This window comes from Ambystoma mexicanum, chromosome 4q (genome assembly GCF_040938575.1).
Source record: "Ambystoma mexicanum isolate Mex_15411 chromosome 4q, UKY_AmexF1_1, whole genome shotgun sequence".
NCBI classification, from domain to species: Eukaryota; Metazoa; Chordata; class Amphibia; order Caudata; family Ambystomatidae; genus Ambystoma; species Ambystoma mexicanum.
The window spans coordinates 1186611568-1186632394 of record NC_090928.1 but is presented as its reverse complement, the minus strand read 5'-3'; the positions used below and the strand labels follow the sequence as shown (position 1 = coordinate 1186632394).

The following is a 20827-nucleotide window of genomic DNA, read 5'->3' as shown; positions in this document are numbered from 1 at the left end:
ACTTGTAATGTCACCTTCTTAGTGGCTGTCACATCAGCCAGGCATATACATGAAATAAAGGCTCTCCCTGCCTCAGAGCCATATATAATGTTCCATGAGGACAACATAGTTTTGCAGACTGACGCAAGAGTTTCAGCCAAAAGTCATGTCATTCTTCTATATCAATCAAGAGATTTCACTTCCAATCTATTTCCAGAACAGTTAGTCAGAGGCTGAGAGGGTATTATATTATCTGGACATTTAGCGAGCCATGATGTTTTACTTGGACAGGTCTAAAGACTTCAGAAAAGACTACAGCCAATTCAAATTCTTTGGAGGCTCACAGCCGAGTAGGAAGGCATTCAAGAAGGTATCTATTGTACCTTGGAAAGTAGCTTGCATTTCTGAGTCACCTTCTCTTCTCAGCAAAGTTGCTCTTAAGGGTAATCATGCTGATGGGGTTAGAGCCAAGGCAGCTTAAACTGCTTTTCAGAGACATGTTCCATATTAGGTTATTGCAAATGGAACCACATGGTCTTCCATGTCTGCTTTCTGCAGGTATTATTGTATGGACACCAACTCAAGAACAGATGCTAGGTTTGATAAGCTGGTTCTTCAGAATATATTTGCTTGATTTGGTTCTTCTTTTCATGTCAATGTATGCTTGGTAACTTCCCATAAGTATCATGTATAGAGGACAAGATGTAAGAGTAAGTTAAAGTTACCCATTGTAGTGACTACTGTACTTCTTGTATGAAGTACTCCTTCCTCTGTATTCCCACCCTCTGCTCCCCCTAATAATTTGTAGTTAGCTATCCCAAAGCATGCTGACCAAAGTAATTTTTTTCTCGGTTTCCAACGCCATCCCTCTCCTGCCCTCTCCTATCTCCTTCCTGTCTGACCTTTCTGCTTCCTCGCCCAAAGCTTGCAACTTTGGGGCCCCCTATTATAGCTACCTCTGACTGCAACAATTCAGCACTACCACCACCTGCTCCTATTAACCTTCGCAAAATGTCTCAATTTCCTACTCACTACTCTACGAAAACTACTCTCCACATTTGTACTCTATAAACTGGAATAATGCTTGTGCCTACTCCTTGGACTTCCCCACTATTCCTTCTGACTATACACAACGTTCTCACCTTCATTACCGGCACTCTCTACAATCTACTTAGATCGTCCCGCATTTGTACCTATCATCATCATACTGGCAGGCTCTCCATGCACAACTGCTTCCTGTTCAAGTTCCTTCTTCTATTCAACAGTGCTATCAATGGTCTTGCCCATCAGTATCTGGCTGATCTTACATCTGTTTACTTACCATCTTGTTCCATCCGCTACTCCTCTGAAGTCAACCTCTCTGTCTCATGACCCCCTTGTGCCTCCTCTCACTGTAGCTCTTTCTACCTACTCTCAGTTGGAGTCCGCTGTCCATCACAATCAAATCCAGCCAACTGTAAATCTCTTCAAAGCCTAAACTTTACCTACTTGTATCCTCCCTAGCTAAACCCACCCCTTCCTTCCGCTGTGTAGTGGTGTAATTTTGGATATTTGTACATTATTCCTCTTTAGTTTGAAACATTTGCTGCCCTGGGTTAATTTTGCATTTGTAATGGGGCAGAAGGAAGAGAATGGCACACAGCTAGCATGGTTATTGACATAAAATTGTATTATACCCGAATTATGCAGGGAAAAACTACTTTTCTCGAAATCTAAAGGGGGGGATCCCTACCTTAACAAAAATACCAATGACTCAGTCAGGATATCCGTATACATCAAAATGCCCATTGTCCTGTGTCCAAAACCCTACTTCGGTCCCTTACTCGTATAACTAAATTAAAGTGGTAGTGGATCTTCTTGGTCTGAAAGAATGACTCCTTTCTTCTGGACAGCGGATCAGAGATCCAACTGTAGGTGGGACCTTTACCTGAGGGAATGACTCCCTTTCCTAGGTCTCATACCCTTTCCAAGGTACAAAAGAAAGTTCCAGGTTGAAGTGTCAACAATCAGCAAAGTTCTCAGTTCAATTCAAAGGGTAAAGTTTCATTTCAAACATCAACATTCCTTATTGCTCATAGTTGCTTCTTCACTATTGGGTTCCTGGAAAATGCCTCCCTTCTCCAGGTATCTTGTAGACTCAATTACTGGGAGAATGACTCAGTTCTCCAGGTGTCTCACTCTGGGTGTTTCTTCTTCACTCACAGCCAGGCGGAATTACTCCATTCCCCTGAATTCTCTCTTTACTTGGTCTCATGCTTTCACAGTACCAGGGGAATGACTCCCTTCCCCTGGCCTTCTTTGGCTTTGTTCTCACACGCTCTTGGCTTTTACTTTCACAATTTACAATACCAAGGAGAATGTCTCCCTTCCCCTGGCCTTTCTCAGTCTTCTTATTACAATTCATAACCATAGGGGGAATGTCTCCCTTTTACACTTCACAACAGTAGGGGGAATGTCTCCTGTTCCCTGGCCTTTCTCAGTCTTCTTATTATAATCCACAACATCAGGGGGAATGTCTCCCTTCTCCTGGCCATTCTCAATCATCCACTGCCACGAAGAAGATAGTTTACAAAAGGTCCTTGAGGCTTTGACAGACCTGGTTCACTCTCCTGCCAGGTACTGCCACAAAGGAGGGTTCACTCTCCTGCCAGGTACTGCCACAAAGGAGATGACTTGTTTGTTTTGTTTGTTTCTTTATTTGATAATGCGCACCAAACCCTCAGGTAGCTGGGCGCAGCAGTACAAGAATATTTAAGCTTGGTTACAACATGATAGAGGAATACAGGCATAAGGTAATTACATTACATGTGGTAAGGAATCATAATATGGTAAGTGTTACAGGCACCGTGCTGGCAGAGCGTTAGTAGTTAGTGGTAACAGTAGTAACATGCATAAGGAAAAAGCGGGAAGTGTCTTAACAGAGTGCAGGGTGTTCTGGTGTGGGGTGATGTCTAGGTATCCTTGGAGCAGAGCCAATTCAGTACGTTGGATCTGAATCTAGTATATGGCTCTTCCACTCTGAATGCTGTCGGGAGGGAGTTCCAGGAGTGGGCCGCTTTGACAGGGAAGCTGCCTCCGCCAGCTTTGGCGAGCCTGAATCTCAGGCCATCAAGACAGAGATTGTTAGATGATCTTGTGTGATAAGAGAAAGTTTTCCTGGTCAGTCTAGCAGAGAGATAAGGTGGCACGGCATTGTTCCTACATTTGAAAGTGAGGGAAACTGCTTTGAGGAGAATCCTATTACTAATTTTTAACCAGTGCTGATCTCTTCTGAGATTGGATATATGCTCTCTTCGGGGTATGTTCAGTGCTGCTCTTAGGGCGTTGTGTTGCAAAATTTGAATTTCATTTAGTATTTTCTTTTTAGCGTCTACATAGAGGGCATTACAATAGTCTAGTTTAGACATTACTAGAGCGTTGGCAAGCGTTATGCAGCTGGCTTCGGATTGGAAGGGTCTACAGGCCCTAATCAGTTTGCAGGTATAGGCTGTAGATGAGGCCATGGAACTAAATTGTTTGTTTAGTGAGAGTGTGGAATCAAGGTAAAAACCTAAATTTTTACCTCAGTTACTACTTTGATATCATTGCCGTCAATATTGAAGGCTGAGTAGTTGAGGCTAAGTTTCTTTAGGTTGGAGTCAGAACCCAGGATCAGAATCTCAGTTTTGTCGTCATTCAGGCAGAGGCCGTGAGAGGCCATCCATGCCTGAATGATGAGGTAGATACTGTTCACCAGAACTGTGTCTTTGACAAAGTTGCCTGAAAGGGGTATGAGGATCTGGGTGTCATCAGCATAGTTAGTGTATGTGACGCCCAGCCTGTCAAGTTTGTCGAAGAGTGGCCTGGTAGAAATATTATACTTTGTCGCTGAGATGCATGAACCTTATGGAACACCACAGGTGATTTGGATTGGGTCTGCTGAGACTGAAGGGCAGAATACTGGCATTGTACGATTGGCTATGAAAGATTGTACCCAGGCTATGGCATCACTCGAGAAATTTGCAGCTGACGTTAGGTGTTCGCATAACACTGCATGATCCACCAGGTCGAACGCTGCAGATAAGTCAAGGAGGAGTAGCATAGCTGTTTTACCATTGTCCGTCAACTCGTCGATTTGTGTCTTTAGGTCGATCAAGGCAGTTTCAGTCCCATGTTGTGGTCTGAAGCTGGATTGGCGTGATCCTAGTAGGAGATTGGCCTCAAGGTAGCTTTGGATTTGGAGGTAGGCTACTCTATCAATAATTTTAAGGAGGAATGGTACCGTTGTAATGGGTCTGTAGTTAGTCGGGATGGCTGGATCAAGGGTCTGTTTCTTGAGGAGTGGTAACACCTAGGATTCCTTGAGGTTGATAGGGACAGAGCATGAATTGAAGGAAGCATTGATGATCTTGGTGATAACGGTGCTAGAACTCTGGCTGCATCCATGATTATTTGTGCTGGGTAGCTGTCTCCCTGACAGTTGGAAGGCTTTAGTGATAGTATGACCTTTTCTGTATCGAGTATGGAGATATTAGTGAATTTGAAGGGTGTATCGCTATTAGGAATAGCCGTGGGTTGGGTAGGGTGCATCTCAGTGGCGCGCAATGAGGCTTTTTTATTTGCTATTTTAGTTTGCAGGGTGGCTATTTTATTGGAAAGAGCATTTTGGATGCTGGTGCACCATTGTTTGTCTTTAGGGATATTATCTCTGGGAGGAATTGGATTTTCCATTTCGCGCAGAATGGAGAAAAGCTCCTTGGTATTGGAATTAGCCTTTGTGATCCTTTCATTGAATGTATTTCGCTTAGTAAGGATAATTTCTTTCTTGTACTGGTTTGCAAAGTTGGAAAGTAGGGTTTTGTTCTCGGCCATGGGTGAATGTCGCCTGATGGCTTGGAGTTTCCTCTTTTGAAGTCTTAGCTCTTTTAGTTGAGGTGTGAACCAGGTGTTAAGGTGAGACTTTTGCTTACTTTTTCTGAGTTTGACTGGCGCAATAGAGTCCAGGGCCTTAGTCATGGTGTTATTGAAGGTCTCTACTAGTGTGAAAGGGTCTGGACTACTGGTAATAGAGGAGAGAGTAGGTAGGAGGATAGTGATTAATGTATCAGCAATGATGTCTTTTTCACTTCTGGTGGGTAGAGGGGGAACTATGTCTGTGTGTTTTGATTTTTGTGGCTCTAAGGAGGAGGAGAAACCAGTAAGGTAGTGATCGGTCCAGTGTTGAGGAGTTATTTTGGTGATGGTGGTGGAGCAGTTCAAGTTGGCCACCCAGTCTAGTATTAGCCCTTTTATGTGAGTGGGAGCAAGGACTTGTTGGGTCAGGCCATGTTCTGTCAGGATGGTATCAATGGATTGGGCCTGTTTGTCCTCATGGCCATTGAAGCCCAGGTTGAAGTCCCCAAGCACTAGGAGCTTTGAGTTACTTTTGATATTATTAGAGAGGAGGCTAGAGAAGTCTTCCTCAAAGGTTCCTATTGGACCCGGTGGATCTGTATAATAGGAGGATAGTCAGTGTGCTATTATTAGAAATAGGGAGTTTGGCTGTGAGCAGTTCACAAGATTTGATTTCAGGGGGGGTGGTAAGTCTTAATTCCAGATTGGTTTTGGCTATAACAGCAAGGCTGCCGCCTTTGGAGTTAGGCTTGTCGACCCTAAGTATGTGATATTTATCTGGTATCGCAAGCATGAGTGCTGGACCAGCAACTTCATGTAACCAGGATTCGGTGACAGCCAGAATGTCTACGTCATCTTTAGCCAGTATATCAGCAATATCAGTAATGTATGTCTATTCACGCTTTTTGGATGCGGCTTCCAGACCTGTATATATTTCTTTCGCATGGTTTCCCTCGTCACACCTTCTTGGTATTCTTGGAGTTTTACGCAACTCTATTGCGCACTCACCAACCTTCCCAGAAACCCAGATACCTTTTGGGATCTTGCTGGCTTCCTCTGGTTGGTCAGGGGCTCTCTGTGCTTCGGCTTTTGTCTTCCCCAAGTTCTGAACCATCTTTAAATGTGCTATTGTAAATAATTTCTGATCAAAACTGACATCCCTGTTTTTCAAATAAATACAAATGCAACAATGTTCTTGGGTCCTCCATTTTTTTAAAACTACTAAGCTTTTTTGATTTACTGTTACATTTGATATATGTCTGAAATAGCATCTTTTGTTCTTCTTTATCCTTCTACCTAGGAAGGACCGATGGTTCCTAACATTGCTCCTCTAGAAGCTAGTACAAGATTACAAATATTTCAGGTAGGTCGAATATTTGTAAAAAACATTCCAAAAATAAATGAAGTAGTTTACCGATTATGAATAAAGTTATAAATTACCTGTCATTTGTTGCTTCAGTTCTTCAGGAAGAATATGGGCTTTTTGACCCAAAAACTTGACCTACTGACGATTTGACTTAATTATTTTGGTTACATTTTTTTTTTGACCTAATGCGGGGGGAGGCCCCCTTTTGCCCCCCTGACTTCCCCCACCTCAACCCTTACCCCACTCCACAACTATTTTTACCATTTTACCTACAAAATTCAACCAAAAAGATGCAGTCCAATAGGAGTAGGTCAAGTTGGCACTAGGTCAAATATGCCAATACCTTCAGGAATTGACATTGATATTTTATTTGTATCCCGCTCGTACACAAGTGTTTCAGAGCGCGACGAGGCAAGGGAGAGGACAAGGGAGAACAAACAATGATCTTACTAGGCCCAGTGAAATTGAGAATGCGCAAGTGCATGGGAGAGGGAAAGGGGAAAGTGCATAGGAGTGGGGAGAGGTGGAAAGTGCTGAGCAAAAGGAATACAAATAAATAAAATATAAATAAAATCAATAATAAAAAAAGCAACAAACAGTGGTAGTGCAGCCGGCAAGTGGCAAGTGCTAGCTTTAAGGCAAACAGACAGGGTGAGTCTGATAAGTGCAGACAAACAGGGGTGCGTGGGGCTGTAGGGTTACAGATACAGATCCCAGTGCAAGGGATTGCCAGGAGGCAGTGTGGGTGGGTGGCAGGGTGAGCAGGTACCTGGGCCCGAATGTCAGAGGGTGACCAGATGCACGATGCCGAGACAGAGCAGATCAGCAGGGGAGGGGATTAGAGAAGGCAGAAGCAAAGACGAAGGTCTTGAGGTGCTTCCAGAACCAGAGATGGTTCTCTTCAAGTTTCAGAGTGGCAGGCAGTCTGTTCCAGAGTGAGTCCCAAGCCGAAGACAGAGATCTACCCGTAGCTCATTTGAAAAACGACTGACCCTGAGAGAGTTAGAGGTGGAGGAACGAAGAGCTCAGGGAGGAAGGCATTTACGGAGGGAGAGCTGAAGGTATTTTGGGCCCAGGCGGCAGAGAGCCTTGCGGACAATGCAAAGGGTCTTGAATTTAACCCTTGCAGCCACTGGGAGCCAGTGGAGAGATTTAATGGCTGTAGAGATAAGATCCCAGTGCTTGAGGCCAAGGACAAGTCTTGCAGTCCTGTTTTGGATAAATTGCAGAGAGTAGAAGCAGATAGATTTAGAAAGAGGCTGTTGCAATAATCTAGGTAGTACCAGGGCTCGAGAGACAGTGCGCTTCTGGGGAAAGGAGGGGAAAGGCAGAATACCTCTGAGGAGGTGCAGTAGGAAGTTTGACTTTTTTGAGACATCATAGATGTGGGCAGAGAAGGAAAGCGTGGAGTCAAAGATGACCCTGAGGTTCTTAGCCTTGAAGATCGGGGTAGGAGGGCGGCTAAGGGAGGCCGGCCAAATATTGACAGGAAAGGAGGGTGCAGGTGTGCCGATGAGGAGGATCTCCGTCTTGCTGGCATTCAGGCAAAGATCATAGGCGGCACACCAATCCTGAATTGCAGATAGGCAATCAGAGATGAGAGAAGGAGAAGAGGTGGCCGAGGGAAGCCTGAAGATGAGTTGAGTGCCATCAGCATAGCCCTCAAAATTGGAGCAGAAAATGGCAATGCAAAGGGCGAGAGTTTCCAGGTTTTGGCTGAAAAGCCAGGGTGAGAGGTTAGACCCATGGGGAACACCACAAGTTGAAAGGGAGATCGATGAAAGGAAGGACCCAAGTTGGACCTGGGAGGGTTGATTAGAGAAAAAGAAGTCAGCCAGGCCAGAGCCTGATTGGTGATACCCAGGTTGTCACAGATACAGTTGAGCAGGATGGTATGGTTGACCTTCTCGAAGGCAGAAGAGTGATCGAGAAGGATGAGGACAGAGGGGATGTTAGAGTCAAGGTTGGAGAGCAGATCTTCACAGATGTTCAGGAGAGATGTTTCCGTGCTTCTGGCCGCTCTAAAGCCAGAATGGTGGTCCTGGAGACAACCAACAGATTCTGAGTGAATGTTAAGCTGCGAGTTGGCCAGCTTTTCTAGGAGTTTGCCCAGAAAAGGAGTGATGGAGATTGTGCGATAGTTAGCCGGGCAAGGAGGGTCAGCTGTGTGTTTTTTGAGAAGAGGGTGCACAAGTGTCAGGATTGTCTGGTTTATCATCAATGGTGTCCGTCAAATCTGTTAACACCCTCTCCTCCACCTCCTCACCTGATTCTTCTGGTGATAACATGAATGCCCAATCCTTCTTCTTACTGTTTACCTTCTTCTTCGTATGGTAGAGATACGGCCTCCCTCGGAAAGAAGACACTGTGTTGCCGGCAAAGGCGAAAAACACAGGACCCCCTTCCGAAAGCGGCAATTGCAAGAGGAAAAAGCCTGCGGCTAAAAAAAACTCTTGAATGATTCCGAAGGTATTTGTAGAAAGTGGAATCCTCTTGATGGAAGTCCTTAAGTGGTAGCAGTATTGTTCTGTACAGAGCAGAGGAAGGACGGAAGCAAAACTGCAAGTACCTCAATCACAACGAAAGACAGACCACAGTGCTATAGGAACAATAAGGTAGATCTGAGTGGCTAGGAAAAAATCGGAAAGGGAGAAGGTAAGCCAAAGACAGTAGCGAACATACAGAGAGAAAAAAAAAGGAAATAACAGAAGAGCCGATGCCGTAGAGAAAGGGAGCGGCGAAGGGGAAGGAAGTATACTGAGGACCCTGTACCGCAAGCGGCGTGGCAGCTAAGGACAGGGAGGGAGACCAAAAGGGGAAAACAGCGCCGCGGAGAACGGCAACCCGAGAGGAAAACAGAGTCCGAGGGTAGTAGGCACAGGTAAGTAAAGCAGAAAGACAGAACATAAGGCAGCAACAGCTGCAAGGAGAAAACTACGGAGCGTTAACCCAAAGCGAATCAGAAAACCTCCAAGGGTTGCAACATGAGGAGAGAAAAGGGGGCGGGGCTAAAATAGTAAACAGGAAGGGAAGGCAGAAAGACTAGACCGCCACCAAAGAAACGAAAATGAAACATGGAGTCCAATCAATGATGGTGTAAACGCCAAGCATGCCACAAGCGCTAGGATGGCAGGCACGTGACAGTATGCCCCCTTCCAGTGGAAGGTCCCCCGGGTTTCCCAGGATACATCCGATGAAAATAGCGAACCAGAATCGGGACATGAGTCCCAGGAATCCTCAACATATGAATAGCCCTTCCAATGGATCAGGTCCAGGGGGTTTAGGCACCCTGGACTGAGTTACCTTGGTAACTCAATTCGCACTCTGGTGTGATTGGCCCGAGTGGTGAGCCGCCCCGCTCACCACTTAGCATGTTTGATTGACAGCTAGGCTGAATGAATGGGGGTTTGCTGCATAAAAGCAGGGCTTTGGGGACTGGAACTTCAGAAGTCGCCAAAGGACCTAAAGAATCTGAAGAGGGAGAAGCTGAGCTGACCTGCAACGACGACACCACCGGTGGAGCCCTGCTGGACCGTCTCACCACTTTTCCCGACGACAGAGGAGATCTCCAGCCCGGAGAGTCTTCTTCCTTTGACTGGTGGAGATAACCAGTGTGCCTGTCTTTTCGCCTTCCCGGATCATCTCGTGGCCACCTTGCCTGTGCCAAGCACCCCGGCAACCGGGATACCACGGTTTTTCCACTACCGCAAATAAAAGGGTCATACCTTTTAACCGGAGAACTCCGCGGCTGGTTATTTCCCTGGCAGTGCAACGACCTTCAGCTTTCCTCAACGTCGAGACCATCTCTTCCTCTGGACGACACTGTGACTTGCACCTGCTGCCAGGAACAACTGCCCCCGCTGGAGGATCCTCTCCACTTTGAAAGTACTGTGTCCGCCTGGCCTCCCTCGCAATGGTCTGCGTGGGGTGACTCTTAAAGTCTCCACTTACCACTTGGGCTGGCCCTAGGCTGGCTAACTGAACTTTTCTGAGCTGACTTAATTCTTTTCTGAACTCCCTGCAAGACTTTTCAAGACTTTTAAACTGTGTGATCTTGGGCGCATTGGTGCTCTGTTCCCTCTAAGAGGGAGCCTGGCCTCTGAACTTTTTGCTCACAAGTAGACTTGACTTTCCTGCCTTGCTGGGTGCTTCTAAAGTATTGTGTGAGTGCTTTTCCTAATTTCTGCCTTTTCCCTCCCTTTTTCTTAACTTATTGGAGTGCCATCTTTAGTTAAGCGCTCACCTCTGTCTGGAAATAAGTGGTGTTAACTAAGCCTTGTCTAATAAGGAATAAGGGATGTACATCTAGTAATAGTGACTGTGTGTTGAATTTACGTACCTCTTTTTGTGCTAGTGTAATTTACAAGTGTGTCTTTAAATAAATAATTATATACTTTTACACCAAAGCTCTGGTCAGCGTTTGCTTGTATTACTGTGTCTCTGTACTTATTGTGTTAACTCTGCATACTGCCTAACTCATCTTGAGAGAAGTCTGACTGCTCAGCCACAGCTACCAGGTAAATTTGGGTAGTACAGACTGCTGCCAATTGGGTTTACTGCCAACCACCTGTAGTCCTAAATCTTTTGCAGTGGTCCCTAAGGGAACTGCACAGGTTTCTGCCTAACAAGGGCTCAAGACATTCTTCAGATAGTTTCCAAATTCCAAAACGCCCAAAATCTTCAGGCTTACAACTTCTTAAGGTTGTTCAGCCTCATGGCATCCTGCATCTTTCTAGTACCAAAGGCACGTCTGAGAATGAGATCTTCAGTGGGCTCTAAAGACCCAATGGTCCCAGTTCTCAGGTCCAATGACGGATCTTCTTTAGATTCCGAACAAGGTTCGTCAAGACCTTCTATGGTGGACTTGTTCAGAGAATATCCTTAAAGGAGAACCCTTTTGGCAACCATGGCCGGAGATCACAGTAGTGACGGACGCCTCACTCAAGGGGTGGGGAGCTCATGCCAACAATCTGACAATCAGCGGTCGTTGGTCTCCATCGGAGCAAAACTACACATCAATCATTTGGAGCTGAGAGCAATCAGACTAGCACTGAAGGCTTTCCTGCCATCTGTCAGAGGGAAGAATGTCCTGATAATGACGGACAACACAGTGGCCATGCATTATCTAAACAAAAGAGGAGGTGTAGGGTCACTACCTCTGTGCAGAGAGGCAATGCAACTCTGGTATTGGGCAATTCAAGAAGGAATCTCTTTAACGGCAGTTCACCTAGCCGGAGAAGAGAATATGACGGTAGATGCTCTGAGCAGGCAGAGCACGGTGTCCCACGAATGGGAACTGGCTCAGGAAGTCATTCAAGAGATCTTCGCCCTTTGGGGAACCCCTCAGGTGGACCTATTTTCGACCGGAATCAACCGCAAGTGCAAAGGTATTGCTCAAGGGAATTTCCCCCGAGCCCTGGGGGACGCGTTCATGGTGGAGTGGAATTTCCCACTATTGTAGGCGTTCCCTCTGATTCCCGTCATTCCTCAGGTCATCAGGAGACTGAGATGCTTCGGGAGCCACAAGATCCTAATTGCCCCGTATTGGGCCAAGAGAACGTGGTAACCGGACCTTCTAGACATGTCCATCTGTCCCCCAGTACGTCTTCCTCAGAGAGAGAACCTTCTTTCTCAAATGGAGGGTCAGGTTCTCCATCCAGAGGTCAAAACGCTCAACCTTCATGCTTGGTATCTGAAAGGCTGAGATACAAGGATTTGAACCTTCCAGATGACGTTATGGAGGTGTCGCTTTCGGCAAGAAGGCCAGCAACAAAGTCTCTATACCATTGCTGTTGGAAAAAGTTTTGCAACTGGTGCAGAGAAAAGAATGTTGATCCTTTTCTATGTTCTATTCCGGAAGTACTATCCTTTCTTCTGACCCTAGCACATAGAGGTCTGAATGTTGGAACCATAAAAGGTTATCTTGTGGCGCTTTCCATCTTCAAGCGCTCGTCGGAAGAATGCTCCTACTTCAAAATTCCTTTGATAGTACAATTCTTAAATGGACTCACTAATGTGTTTCCTCCTCACCCATTTCAAGTGCCAATTTGGGATCTCAATTTGGTCCTAAAATTCTTAATGTATGTTCCTTCTGAGCCTTTGCACACGTGTGCATTAAGATTACTGACATGGAAAACTGCTTTCCTAGTTGCTTTAACATCTGCAAGAAGAGTGAGCGAATTGCAGGCACTGTCTTCTGGGCCACCCTATACTGTGTTCCATAAGGACAGAGTTGTGTTGAAGGTTAAACCCTCATTTTTTACCAAAAGTGGTATCTGAGTTTCATTTAAATCAAAAAATTGTGTTACATGCATTCTGTCCTCCACCCCATCCTAGTAAGGAGGAGTAAAGATTACACAGGTTGGATCCAAAAAGAGCTTTAAGCTTTTATATCTCCTAGGCTTAGAGTGCACATCCAACTGTTTATTGGCTACACAGGAAAAAGATTGGTTCAGTCAGTAACAAAACAGACAATATCACGCTGGATTGTGCTTTGCATTTAAGAATGATACAGACTGGCTGGAAAAGACCCACCGGAAGGTCTAAGGGCTCATTCCACCAGGGGCATCGCTTTGTCTACAGCCCTGCAAAGAGGTGTTCCTATAAGGTCCATTTGTGAAGCAGCGACTTGGTCATCACTGCATACTTTTTCAAAATTCTTCAACCTAGATGCTTCCCAATCTAAGGAACTAAATTTTAGTAGAGCAGTCCTAGACTCAGCCATCTGAAGATATTGAAAAAATGTAATCCCTCCTCCATGAAAATTATCCTTACTGTTTTGGGAGTTTATCAAAGATGAGGAATACGTTGGAGGACACAATCCACTCGAAGAACAAGTTACTTACCAACTGGTAACGTTCTTCCGATTGGATGTTCCTCCAACGTATTCCTCATCGCCCTCCCAACCTAGCCCTCTATAGATTTTTCCCGGGCTGTTGCCACTCCCACTCTCGCAAGGCAAATACCTGTCTATCGGCACAGTCTACACGGTGGAAAATCGATAATGAAAGGGGGAAAAACAGAACTGAGGCCAACGGGTGCCGCGCGTGCTACTTATACACCCGATGACGTCACCCTCCACGGAGGCCTTTGAGGGACCATCGACTCGACGACATCGACGCATGGCACCCTCTGCCTAAACATTTTTCCTAAGCAGCTGAAGCTGATGGAATACATCAAAGATGAGGAATACGTTGGAGGAACATCCAATCGAAAGAACGTTACCAGTTGGTTAGTAACTTGTTCCTCTATACCGTTGCCGTAGGAAAAAGTTTTGCAACTGGTGCAGAGAAAAAAATGTTGATTCTTTTCTATGTTCTATTCCGGAAGTAATGTCCTTCCTCTTGTCCCTAGCACATAGAGGTCTAAATGCTGGGACCATTAAAGGTTATCTTGCAGTGCTTTCCATCTTCAAGCGCTCGTCGGAAGAATGCTCCTATCTCCAAATTCCTTTAGTAGTCCTATTCTTGAAAGGACTCATCAATGTGTTTCCTCCTTACCCTTTGCAAGTACTAATTTGGGATCTTAATCTGGTTCTAAAATTCTTAATGTGTGCCCCATTGCGCCCTTGCACACTTGTCCATTAAGATTGCCGACATGGAAAACTGCTTTCCTAGTTGCTTTAACATCTGCAAGAAGAGTAAGCGAATTGCAGGCACTGTCTTCTGGGCCACCCTATACTGTGTTCCATAGGGACAGAGTGGCATTAAGGTTTAAACCCTCATTTTTACCTAAAGTTGTGTCCGATTTTCATTTAAATCAGAAAATTGTTCTACCCGCATTCTACCCTACACCTCATCCTAGTAAGGAGGAGGAAAGATTGCACAGGATGGACCCGAGAAGAGCTCTAAGCTTTTACATCTCTAGGCTTTTCAAGCTTAGAGTGGATAATCAACTGTTCTTTGGCTACACCGGAAGGAAATTGGGTCAATCGGTGTCAAGACAAACCATATCCCGTTGGATTGTGCTTTGCATTTCAGAGTGCTACAGATAAGCAGAGAAAGACCCACCAGAAGGCTTAAGGGCCCGTTCCACCAGAGGCATCGCCTCTTCGACAGCCCTTCAAAGAGGTGTTCCCATAAGATCCATTTGTGAAGCAGCAACTTGGTCTTCGCTGCATACTTTTTAAAAATTCTATAGTCTGGATGCTTCCCAGTCTAAGAAGCTGAATTTTGGTAAAACAGTACTATATTCAGCCATTTAAGGGCATCAAAAAATCTACTCCCTCCTCCAAAGAAATTATCCATACTGCTTTGGGAGTCTATCTAAGATGAGGAATAAATGGGAGGGCACAATCCACTCGAATAACAAGTTACTTACCAACTGGTAACGTTCTTTCAATTGGATGTTCCTCCAACGTATTCCTCATCAACCTCCCAGCCTACCCCTCTGTAGATTTTTCTGGGTTATTGCCACTTCAACTCTCGCAAGTCTGATACCTGACTACCGGCACAATCCACACATTAGAACAAAAGTGAGGGGTAAAAACAGAACTGTGGCCACCTGGTGCTGCGCGTGCTACTTGTATACCCGATGACGTGACCCTTGACGGAGGCCTTCAAGGGACCATCGACTCCATGACATCGACACACGGCACCCTCTGCCGAAAACATTTTTCTGAAGCAACTAAAGCTGGATGGAATACATCTAAGGGGAGGAATATGTTGGAGGAACATCCAATCAAAAAAGAACGTTACCAGTTGGTAAGTAACTTGTTCTTCTCCAGCATTGGTATCTTTCGTAGGTTCACATGCGCTCACCCGCCACCCCTTAGAGGCTGCTCCGTCTCCCAGCAGCCACCTATTCATGTAGTCTTCTACGTCTCAAAATCTTAAGATGGCTGCCTGGTGCGGAGCTTAAACCCTGCCGCCTCATTGGTTGAGGACATAAAGGACGAAAGTGTGGTGGAGGGACTACACAATTGAGTGGCTCATAGGCCACAATGGCAATCTACATTCTTTTTATATGGAAATAATGTGTATATATTTCATTTTTTAATAATTATTTAAATCACAGAGGATTGCCAGTCTGACGATGGGCAATATTCAAGAATCTGAATCTATGAAAGATACCAATGCTGGATAAATACAGTTAGTTAAGTAACTAAAACTTCAGCAGAACAATATAGTACAGATAGGGTATCAGTTTACTGTCTGCTGGAAGCAGAATATCAGTAGCCAGGAGATTAACTATGAGCGAGGTGTTGGGAGCCCACACATTGGTAAACAGTGTCTCTTTGAATCTAAGTATTTGGACCCCATGGACAGGATCGCACTGCTCGCCAAAACCAAAGCATGGCTTGCAGATGCCAGGAGTAGCACAGCATCTTGGCACTGTAATCTTTTAAAGAGAATGAAATAAACCGGTCGTGAAAGACAGGGAATTCAGCTCATTTTAAGTGAGCCTCTTGGAATTCCAAATCCAATAGACCTAAATGTGCTGACTTCATGCAATGTGTTTTTGTTACAGGAGACTTGGCGATTGGATGTATTTCTTATAGATGGTTTTAATGTAATCTGCAGCCCATCGATGCAAAATGTACATGGCCAACCCATGCAAGGTTTGCCATAGGATAAAAGACCTCTTTCGCCCTAGAAAAACTGTCTGTAGGGAAAGAATTACCATATGTACTCTCCGTTGCCATACAGGATGGAATGCATTTCCAGACACCGCTCCTACTCATGAACATATATAAACCCCCCAGCATGGTTTATAATAACATGATATATACTAAAGTGACTGATACATTGGACCACTGGTACGATCACCAGTGATCGTGGTGGGGGACTTCAGCGAATACATTTTGAGCAAGAGGGCGTTTCACCTGATATATGTGTTATTAAACAGTCCCTACCATTTACAGAAAAGGGAAGGAACTTGGTGTCTGAAGATGTATAACCTAATGTGTCTCAATCTAAAAGGGAAAACCAAAGACATCATTGAGAATACATGGACTAACAGGAACACCACTACCCGCATTGACTATGTGTTTGTTAGCCAAGAGATGTAGCCATGCTGTAGTCCCATAACTCTACTCCAGACTAACCTCCATGATCACTTGGTATTGACATGGGGTTATACTATTGAAGCGAGAAGAGTCCTAGTACCCAGAACATTTTGTCCGGGGGAGATGGTAAACAATCAGGGGAACCGTATTTGCTGGACGAATACAAATATTGAGAGACTGAACTTTCTAGTTCAAACTTTAAAAACACGTTTGACTTGCTCCGCACAAATGATGTAAAAAATGTTGGTCCTTCATTAGGTCTTTTCTGGGAGGGAAAACAGTACTTGCACTTAACCCCAATAAAGAGAAAGTTTGGATAACATACCTGGGAGAGTTATACTATGATTCCAAAATAGAGGAGGCTAAGCCGACACATGGCCCAAAGAAAGGGGGAAAACTAACTGGCTTTGAAGCTGCAGATTTTGAAGCAGTAATTAAAAGCCTAAAAACGTCCAGATCACCTGGCCCAGACGCTGTGCCAAATGCTATTTTGCTATTTGAATGTGCTCATTGTGCTCACGCATTGTACCCACTTGTCATTCGAACTTGATTATTGTGCCCATTTAAACGTGCTCACAATACCCAGTGTTAGCTGAACCTGCTCATTGTTCTCCCATGCTATTTGAATGTGTTCATAGTGCATTCCCACTGCTAGTTGCATTTGCGTATGGTGTTCACTTGCCACTCGATTGCCATTTGCATTTGTCATACCTGAACGCGCTAACAGTGCCCATTGTTAGCTGATTTTGATGACTGTGCGCATTTGCTACTTAAACTTGCTTATTGTGTTCTCCTGATATTTGAGCATGTTTATAGTGCCCTTGCTAGTTGGACCTGCTCACTGTACCCACTTGCCATTCGACCTTGCTCATTGTGCTCCAAACACTGCCCCTAGCATTAATTGCTTAACGGAATACCCCTCTCTAACTGCTCATTGCGTCTCACCCAATGTTGAAATAGCCTGTTGTTACCTTCTACATACTGTGAATTGCCTAACTGATTTTAGCCTCCCCCAACTGCTCACTGACTCGACCAAATTTTGAAATAGTCTGTTGTTAATCTTGTATACTGCGAACTGCCTAACTAACCGAACTAGCCTACGGTTAGGCGGCGTGACTAGGCCAGTCCAAGGCCACATAAACTACCCCCTCTCATCACCCGGATGACAGAATGCTAAATTGACTAAGAGCCCTGTATATGTGTCTTTGCAACTTGTGTGTTGCCCATATGTAAAATGTGTCAATTGCTCCTAGTCACATGATGCACATTTGAAAACTCTGTGTGCCTTACTCACATGCTATCAATACAGTGTTTATGTATACTGCTACACACATTTTCTAACTTACAAGTGTATACTAGCCTATACTCTGTACTTTACAATATCACATTATGTACCTTACACTGTCTAATTTAGTCTACCTGGGCACCCTACTTACGCTAACTATACTCTACACAATGTCTACACCAACTAGCATAGCAAATACATTGGATAACCTTACCCTGCCTCCTTAACTACCTATGTACAAGTCCAGCTTACTTTTACTAACAACCCCTTGCAACACTGTGCTTAGAAACCACAGACTTCGGCCATGATTACCTAGAATTTTTGATCCACTTATCAGATACAAGACTATCTCTAACCCCCTAAAGAAAGTAGCTCACAAATACTTACCTAAGTTCAGCCCCATGACTAACAGCAGCAACAACAAGTCCCACACTAAAAGAACTAGGACCTATAGCCGCTCAGCTGCACCAGACAGTACCACCACACCTCCTCCAGATAAGCCCTCACCTAACTTTAAAGGAGCCCTAATAAATGCAAGATCTTTAGTCGCTCATGCCACAGAAGTAGACAAAGTCATTTTAACAGAAGCCTACGACTTCATCGCTGTCACAGAATCTTGGCTTCATGAGGCAGCAGGCCCTGCGCTAACCATAGCCGTACCAAATGACTACACCATCCTTAGAGTTGAACCATGTGAAGCTTGAGGTGGCGGACTAGCTATCATTGCCAAAGCTAATCTTTCTACGAGAATATCACCCTCGCCTAATATCAAATCATGCAAAGATATGTCAGTTAAAATACCCACAGCCAAATCGCAAACATTGAATATCCACCTTATATACAGACCCCCTGGCCCTTTGAATACCTTCACTGAAGACCTTGCCACGATCCTATCGGAAAACTTACAGGACACTTCCCAAACCTTATTGTTAGGAGACCTCAACATAGGCTTTAATGACACTAAAGACCAACACGCCACTGCAGCATCCAACATCCTGACAGAACTCGGTTTCACCCAGAGAGTGAACCAACCAACCCATAAAAGGAAGAACTCTCAATTGGATTGCAGATCACAGTTGTACTGTCTCCATCACCTCCATCTCACCCCAAATCTGGACGGACCATTACCTGATATCTTTTACACTACCAACTACAAGACCCATCCAACAGCTACCTTGTGCCCGTCCCACACTTACTAGAAACAAGAAAAATATCACAGCAGACAAACAGACCTTGTATCTTGCCTACCCTCAACTCCCTACCGACAAGATGGATCCTAGCCTCCTATTTGAAGAATATAACAAAGTTATGTACACAACTCTTGATACCATCGCCCCTCAAAAACTCAGAATTAGTAAACCTAAAAGCCACCTGACCAACTGGTTTACTCCTCACTTAAAAAACCTAAGACTAGACAAAAGGAAAGGCAAAACTGCTTGGAAACTTCATCCCACTACGGAAAACAAGTTAAAGCTAATCAATATTTCATCTCAATACAAGAAGGACATCCTCTTGGCTAAACAAGAAACTTATAACAACAGAATTACGCAAGCGAATTCTAGCATGAAGGAGCTCTTCATTATTTTAAAAGAATTAGAAACTCGTATCATATCGTAAGATAACTGTGTCAAAGATAAAACATGGTGCGCTGATATCCAGCATGCGCTAGCCAATAAAGTTTCTAACCTTCAAAATAAAATATCACTAAATAAAGCATTACTAATTTCTTCTATACCATCTAACAAAACGGCACCGCCCAAAATCAAACATGTCACCCAATTTCACTTCTCCACAGTCTCCATTATAGAGGTTGAGAAAGTTATATTGGGTCTCAAACCATCCAACTTTAAGGGTGATCAATGCCCAGCTCAACCTATCAAGGATGCCGCTAGGGATTTAGCACCCTTCATTATCAAACTGATTAATGCCTCTTTTACATCCGGCATGATACCTAGCAACCGTAAGGAATCCTGGGTACTCCCACTCCTTAAGACGCAAACGCTAGACCACTCCATTCCGACAAACTACAGGCCCATCACCACTGTTCCATTCCTGTTAAATATCCTAGACAAGGTTGCATATATCCAAATCCAGAACTTCCTAGAACTTATGCAACTATTAGGCTCCCGTCAATCTGGTTTCCGGCTATTACATGGCACAGAAACAGTGCTCATTGATCTTAAAGCCCAAATAGGCACATTAAGAGACAATGGTAAACTTGCATTACTCCTCCTCCATCTTGACCTGTCTGCGGCTTTCGACTTAGTGGATCATAATGTCTTATGTAGCCACTTGGACTCAGCTGGCCATTTCTCCAGCGAGGCAATAGCGTGGATACAATCGTGGATACAATCATTCCTCAGTGACTGAACCATGAGGGTCTTCTCGCCATCTGCAGCTGCTGACCTTATCCCCATCACCTGCAGGGTGCCCCAGGTTTCTTGTGTCTCCCCAACCCTGTATCACCTACACTAATTATGCAGACGATACCCAGATCCTCCTACCACTTACTGGGGGCGATGGCACGGATTTAGCATTGGTGAATAGAATCTGCAGTATCGTTCAGGCATGGATGGCCATGCATGGCCTCTGTCTGAACGATGGCAAAACAGAACTTCTCATCCTGGGATCCGCATTTCTTCTCACTAGACTTGGCACAGAACACTCATCGTTCATCATCGATGGGAATCTTTTTAAGGTTGCCAAGGAAGTAAAAACTTTAGGTTTTTACTTAGACTCCAAACATTCACTAAACTAGCCTCATCTACAGCATACACATGCAAATTAATTAGAGCCGGTAAACAATTCCTCATTATTTCCAAATTAGATTACTGCAATACCCTATTCATTGGAGCCAACAAACGCATTATTAATAAAATACAGGTACTCCAAAATAACGCCCTTAGGGCTGCACTCAGTACCTCTAGGACATAACATATTCTGACACTAGAAGTGGCTATCCACACATGAGAAAATTAGACTAAAAGCAGCATCCCTTATCCACAAATGCCTAAATAATAAAGCACCACGATATCTAATAGAAGGATTTCCTAGAAAATCATCTACTAGACCCACAAGACTAGTGAATTCCAACTGCCTTCAGGGCCTCACTTTAAACTAGCCACTATTGGGGGCACCAGCCCTCCAGTCATAGCAGCTCAACTGTGGAACTTACTACCCACCACACTCAGAATGGACCAAACCTTTACTAAATTTAGGCAAAATCTGATTCTATGGCTCTTAAAGAATGAGGTTAAATAAACCTGCAGAACCTGACCATACCTGTGAATAACTGTTCATCTTGCTATATATAGACTGT

At 44.5% G+C, this 20827-nt stretch overlaps 1 protein-coding gene across 1 annotated transcript in view; it reads left to right on the top strand.

Moving 5' to 3' along the window:
- The window catches only part of DNAH8 (dynein axonemal heavy chain 8), an 8835797-nt gene that overhangs the window by 4170379 nt on the left and 4644591 nt on the right, over nucleotides 1–20827 (top strand). The window contains exon 32 of the mRNA XM_069608756.1: nucleotides 6152–6214. Within this exon, the coding sequence (XP_069464857.1) occupies nucleotides 6152–6214 (63 nt within the window). The remainder of the gene's footprint in view (nucleotides 1–6151; nucleotides 6215–20827) is intronic.